The 6,200-nt window shown below is 54.0% G+C and overlaps 1 protein-coding gene across 1 annotated transcript in view; it reads left to right on the top strand.

Annotated features, from left to right (window-relative positions):
• The first annotated feature begins 1,600 nt into the window (after positions 1 to 1,600).
• MMP24 (matrix metallopeptidase 24) overlaps positions 1,601 to 6,200 on the top strand; it is a 38,995-nt gene continuing 34,395 nt past the window's right edge. Inside the window, exons 1-2 of the mRNA XM_055721542.1 lie at positions 1,601 to 1,771; positions 3,653 to 3,801. Coding sequence (XP_055577517.1) covers positions 1,673 to 1,771; positions 3,653 to 3,801 — 248 coding nt within the window. The 5' untranslated portion in view covers positions 1,601 to 1,672. The remainder of the gene's footprint in view (positions 1,772 to 3,652; positions 3,802 to 6,200) is intronic.

The raw sequence follows: 6,200 nt of genomic DNA, 5'->3' as shown, positions 1-6,200 counted from the left end.
TATGTTAATGTCCCTAGTATCAAGTAAGAGTGATGCATGTTTCCCCTGTGTGCTGGTGCATCGTGTGCCTGCTTGGGCTTTGGAAGTGGTTGGTCCAAGCTATGGCAAAAGTGGCTGGCTGGGGTTGAGGCAAAGGCAGAAGCTTGGTTTAGAGGACAGAGCACTGGATAGTATGTGGGAAATGTGGCTATCCTTGCCCTACCTGTGGCACTGTGTTAGGTTAAGTGTCTTGTCCTGTGACCAAGTTTCCTCATTTGGGGGGGAGGGAGGGCATTGAGGTGGAGGGCATTTGCAAAGTCTCTGCTTTTAAAGGAAACTTTGAGCAGTGCAGGAAATCTCCCCAAGCACTGTCAAAACTTCCCCAACCATCAGTAGAAGCTGATGGCCATTGAGCATTTCCATGTGTTTCCCTGCCCCTCACTCACTCTGCTTCCTTTGCACTTCCCAGGAGAAAAGGGTTTTGATACTGTTTGCCTGAGCTGCAGCTCTGTGTCTTGTTTTGTCCTAAGCCTGCAGGGAATCTTCTGTCCAGGGAAGGAGCTGGCGTAAGGGACAGATCCAGCAGAGCACACATAGGTGGGTATGTAATGAACAGAGATGGTGGGAAGCCAGCTGGAAACAGAGCCCGGGCGAGAACAGTTGCCTCAGTGCTCTTGGTAGCTGGAGCAGCGGTAGGGGTTGCCCCTTGTTAAGCACCCACCTTGTGTATTTAAACTGTCGCTCCTGAGGTACGTCTCCGGGCCACCTCCCTGTGGGATGGGCTCCTGCAGGAAACGGGGCTGTGCTGTTTCAGTGTCAAGAAATTCAGGGTCAAAATTCATTGGTTAAGCCAACGACAGAGCAAGAGATTTGCCTGGTGTCATGGCATCTCCCCCTGACCAAAATCCCTGATAAAAATAATTTATTAAGCTCTTGTGAAAGCGCAGGCTGACGACTACCCTTTCAAACGCTCTGAACTCAGTGAGGCTGGGCCAGGGCGGCTGCCGCCTCCTTCAGCCTCTCACCGTGAGGCATCATTTTTGGTCCCAAGGAAGACGAAGGAGAGAAATGGAGTGTGACCTCGGGCCTCGCTGAGGCCGCACAGAATCCCACGCCTCCCCCGGGCGCACACGTCCGAAGCGCCCCGCTGCTCAGACCGGGAGGGCCCCCGGGCAGGGCCGGGACTGACCGGCTGCCAGCCCCGCTTGCTCCCCTCGGGCCCGCTGCCAGGCGCAGCCCCCCCCAGCCCGGCGCTCCCGCACACCTTCGGGTGCGGCCAAAGGCAGCCCTGGCCGGGAGCGGGGCCTCTGCGGACGGGAACGGCCCCGCCGGGAGAGAACAGCCCGCAGGGAACAGCCCCGGCCCTCCCGCTCCGGTGCTGCGCCAGGCGCGGGGCCGCCGCCAGCCCCGCCGCGCTCGCCCCGGCCTGCAGCCACCGGCGGCTGCGGGGGCTGCCGGGGCCCGGCTGCGAGCCCTCCCCGCGGGGAAGGGCGGCCAGGCCCCCCGCCAGCCAGGCACACCTCCCGGACCCACACTGCAGCCCCCGGCGCCACCCGCCGACGAACTGGCCGTGTGGCCGCGGCTTCCTTCCGCTTCCGGCCGCCCTGTTTTCCGCTTCCAGCCGTTCTTCCGCTTCCGGCTGCCCCGCACAGCCGCAGCCCACGCCGCTGGGCTGGAGCCCCGCCGCGCTGCCATGGCGCCGAGGCGGCGCCGGGGCCTGGCCGCGGCGGGCTCCCTGCTGCCGCTGCTCTGCGCCCTGCTCCGCGCCGCCGCCGACACCGGCACCGGCCGGGTAGGTCTGGCGGGGGCGGGGGGGCCGGGGGCGTCGCGGGGGGGCCGGGGCGGGCTGGGCGCTGCGCTGGCCCGGGGCGCGCTGGGAGCTGGGTGGGCAGCGGCTCCCCGGCTCCTCCGCGCCCGGCCCCTCCGAAGCGGCCGGTCGCGGTTGCTGGGGCCGGGCTGGTGTGCGCGGCCGCACCGCCGGCAGCTTCTCCGGCCGGGCCTGGGCGGGCCGGGGGCCGGCAGGCGAGGGCAGCCGCGTCGCTCCGGTGGCTCCTCAGCACCAGCCGCCCGGGAGCGGCTTCCCGGAGGGCCTGCGCGGGCCCCGAGCGGCCTGCCCTTCGCCTGCGCGCTGCCGCGTCCCAGCCTGGCCGGGAGGGACGGGGGCAGCCGGGGCGGCCCGGGCTGGGGCCGCCGTGGGCAGGGTGCCTGCCCTTGCCGCTCAAGGACGGCTCATGCCGCTCAGCCGCGGCCCGTGGCGGGGACAGCGGTGCCAGGGCGGGTGGCACATGTCCGCCCCTCGGGCAGTTTGGCAGCTTCGCTTTGCCTTGACCTGCTGGCGATGTCCACCCTGAATAGCGCTGCGTGTCCCTTTACTTGGTGAGTTTAACGTGCCCGGACCAGGTACTTTCTTGTACCTTCTTTCTCCTGCTTTGGAAGTAAGGCCTTTCTCTCTTTCCAGTGGATTCTGGTATCTTTTTGTCGCCACAAGGAAATGGAGATTGTTCTCCTTCTTGTGTTCCTCCTGACCCAAGTCCCTTTCCCGTTGCTGTGTTATGTTGGGGGAGGACATACCGCTCCTCTGCCCCCAGCTCTGAGGGATCAGGCTGCTGGTGTGAGAGCAGCGCAGGCGGGTGGCTCATCAGCACTTGCGTGTTGAGGGCTGTGTCCTGTGCGTCGGGTGGATTGTCCTCCTGGCTGGAAGAAACGTACGGGATACAGGTCAATCTCATAGTAATCATGACCTAAGTATTGAATCAGAGAGCCAGGGTATTGGCCAGAAGAAAGGAGCGTGGGAGTGTGTGCATGAGAAGTTATGGTGAGAAGTTTAGGAAAGCAAGCCTTCGTTCAGGTTTTATTGCCATTTGCCAATGGTCAATTAATATTCCTTTTTCTTGTGGTATCAAAGCGGGGGGCGGAGGAAGAGAGGGGAGGAAAAAAATCCTGAATTAATGGGTGTTTTTGAAAATGCTGTCCTTAGGATTTTGACAAGTTTGACATGTGGTTTTATCTAAGGCTGCATTTTAGGGGGGAGGTGGGGAAAAGGGACAAAGCTCCTTGAGTAGACTTGGCTTGCTTTCCTGTTCTGACAATTTTCTAGATATCTGCTGTTAGTAGAGGAAAAGTCTGGCCAACCAGAGTCTGCAAATTTTCTGTGTGGGTTTTTTTTATTGGGGTTTTTTTGTTGTTTTTGAAATAAATACCTCTGTGCTCAGTGCAAGCGTAAAGCTGACCTGTGTCTGCAGGGATTGCCCAGGCCTGTTAAGCTGTTTGCTTGGAGTGATGGTCCAGAGGCAGCAGTAGGTGGTGGGCAGTGGGTTATTGGGAGCATGCTGCTGTGGGACTGGCAAGGTGACAGGGTGCGCAGGTCTCTGCAATGAGGACAGAGCTTCTTGGGCGTTTCTGGTGTTCGGAGACCTAAGTCTGCCCCAGTTACTCAGCAGGGACGATGGCCATTTTTAATTGGCAGATCTGCATTGTCCTGTCAGGACAGGTGATATTAAGCTGGGTCTTCATCCCTTCCCGGAGATCAGATGATATTACCAAAGCTAACCAAAAAAAGAGAAGTGGTTGATTCTTTGGGGGCTAGTTTGTCACTCTCTTTTGAGGAAGCGTTCTGATCTGTTAAGTTGAAAACTTACTGTGGCATCTTACCATCTGTTTCTTTCTTTTTCAGGGTTGGTTAAAAACTTACGGCTACTTACTTCCATCTGACAGCCAAATGTCTGCCTTGCAGTCGGGAAAAGCTGTGCAGTCAGCAGTTGCTACTATGCAACAGTTTTATGGGATCCCAGTAACAGGAGTTTTGGACCAGACAACTATTGAGTAAGATTAACGTGGGCCAATTTTGTCTTTCCCTTTCTTAATGCATTTTCTTATCACCTGGGTAGTTATTCCAGCTACAAGAAGCCCTCAGAAGGGATATAGTTCCAACATGAAGTCAGTTGTTGTAGTCTGATGATGATAGTCAAGACTACGTAGCTGTCGATAGTTGCCATTTGTTGGACATTAGATGTTCTCTGCTGTATGTTGGCCATGTGTTACTTGTTGTTTGTGATCAGATAGCACAGAAGCATTGGTCTAAATCACCTAGGCTGGAGAAACTTTGTTCTTTGCAAGATGTTGCATTTAGTTTGCTCTTCAGTATACTGCAAGGTCTGGGCTGGAGGTGGTGGTTGTTGCTGCTACCTGACTGGCTTCTGAGGCGTCTGAGTGCCTGGATGTCATGTATTGGCTGAATCTGTACGCTGTTGGTCTGGACTAGGGGAGCATCTATTGACTGAAGTAGAAGCCAATAAGGTCTTACTAATGCTTTCTGGGGGAAAGAAGCATCTCATGGTGAGCAAAAAAAGAAAGGACAAATAATAGAACTTGCTTAGGCCCTGCCTGAGAGTTTTGCCTTGACCATTTCTTATAGGAGACCTTTCAGAGTGTGCTCTGCCTAGTTCTTAATCTCTGCTGTTATGGCGCTCTGCTGTCAAAAGGGACCCAGCAGCACAGAAGAAGGGGGCACAAAGTCAAATAGTGTGAAGAACAAAGGGGTTTGGTTGTGCACCTTTCACAGTACAAGAAAGAGGGAGAAACAGAAGAAATTAGTGAATTAGGCAGGAGGGGGGACATCTTGGACCAGGAGTGCCTCTCTAGTGAATGTAACATTCCCTCCTTTAGCTCACAGGAAAAGCCCCTTGTTCTCCATTGACAGATAGAGAAAAACCTGTTTGTTTCCTTTTCAAATGAGTTGAAAATTAAATGCTTTTTAAAGGTGGGGATTTTCCATCCAAGATCTCTTTGCTGTTAATAGCAACACAGTTTGTAAGTGAATGCTGAAGCGGAGCCAGAGAGCAAGGTTGTGTATGTGCAGTTGGTGTGTGGAGGTTTGTGGATAACTGACTAGCTGAAAAGGGTCACATAGACATAGTCCAGCTGGCTGGACAAAAATGCACGTTGCTCTCAGCTTATCTGAAGTAAAGCAAAAATAACTGTCTTTGGCTGTTCTTGTTACACAATAACAGGAAGATTTTGGTGGGAAAAGAATGTTGCAGGTGGGAACAGATAACTACAGAAGAGAAACTAGGGGCGGGCTTGGTATTTAGGCAACTAACCAATAATGAGCTTAACTTTTGTAATATGTATGAGCTAATTATAAGAAGGCATAAAAGGTGACTGTAAGGGACAATAAACGAAGTCTGCTGATCACTCATATTGAGCGACTGTGTCTTCCCTCCGTCGCAACAGAGGTTTGCAGCTGGGATGCTTAAGAGTTGGGAGGGGGCAGGGGAAGAAGGGCCTATGGTATCTGGGTGCTAGTTTGGAAGGCTAGGGAGCTGCTTCTGCTGCCCTGTGGGTGATGGGGAAGGGAGCAAACTGCATATGGGAGTCCCTGCTTTACTAAGTGAAAGTATTTTTCTGGAGGAAAGCAAGGTGTTGCCCCGTGTTTTACTGAGTTTATGTTTGGGCAGGGGTTTATATAGTGCATGAACTCCCAAAGGCTGATGGGTGAATAACCGAGATGGTTCCCTCTTCTGAAACTCATGTCTGCAGAGGCTTGAGCCCTCAGCTGCAACAAAATGTGGCTGTGCTTTGCAGGTAGGCGTGATTGCTCTGCCTCCATCTGTCCTGAGTCGGTAGGTCCATATGTTGTATGGCAGGGTGGAGCAGGAGTACCTACCTAGAAATTACGTGAAAGGAAGAAGAGGCCCTAGTTGCTGTTAGCCCTGAGCCTGTATTTTGAGCTGGAGACACGTCTGGCGAGGCCTGGCTGGGCTGTCACTTCCTCGGACCTGGTTGCAGAAGCTGAGCAAAAGAAGATCTGGCAAGGCAGGCTGGCTCAGAGCGCTCTGAATTGCTCAGGCATTTGCTAAGCTGTTATTTCAGTCTGTTAAGAGTTTTGAGATTGCAGTTATGATTTTTTCTGTCATTTCTGTCAGCATCATGAGCCCTGTCCCTTCAAAACGACTTTAGAATAAGTCAAAGTGTGAAGTAGGTGATTGAGAGTGACAGCTTCCTCTATTTAGGAGTCTTGTGAACAGCTTGGAGCCTGAACTGGGGAAAGCAGGTGTGTCTGGATGTCACTGCTTTTGGACATTACCTGTTTTCTGCATGCCAAGCAACTGGAGGAACACAATAGTCTACTCATAAACAGTGCCAAGTATAAATTTTGGTGATCCAGCATTATTGGTGCCCCCATTTAAAAAAGAAAAAGCGGGGTGGGGTGGGAAGAAGGA

The sequence above is a fragment of the Falco cherrug genome, chromosome 10 (assembly GCF_023634085.1).
Source record: "Falco cherrug isolate bFalChe1 chromosome 10, bFalChe1.pri, whole genome shotgun sequence".
NCBI classification, from domain to species: Eukaryota; Metazoa; Chordata; class Aves; order Falconiformes; family Falconidae; genus Falco; species Falco cherrug.
The sequence above is the reverse complement of the archived record's forward strand: the minus strand, read 5'-3'. Positions and strand labels throughout refer to the sequence as shown.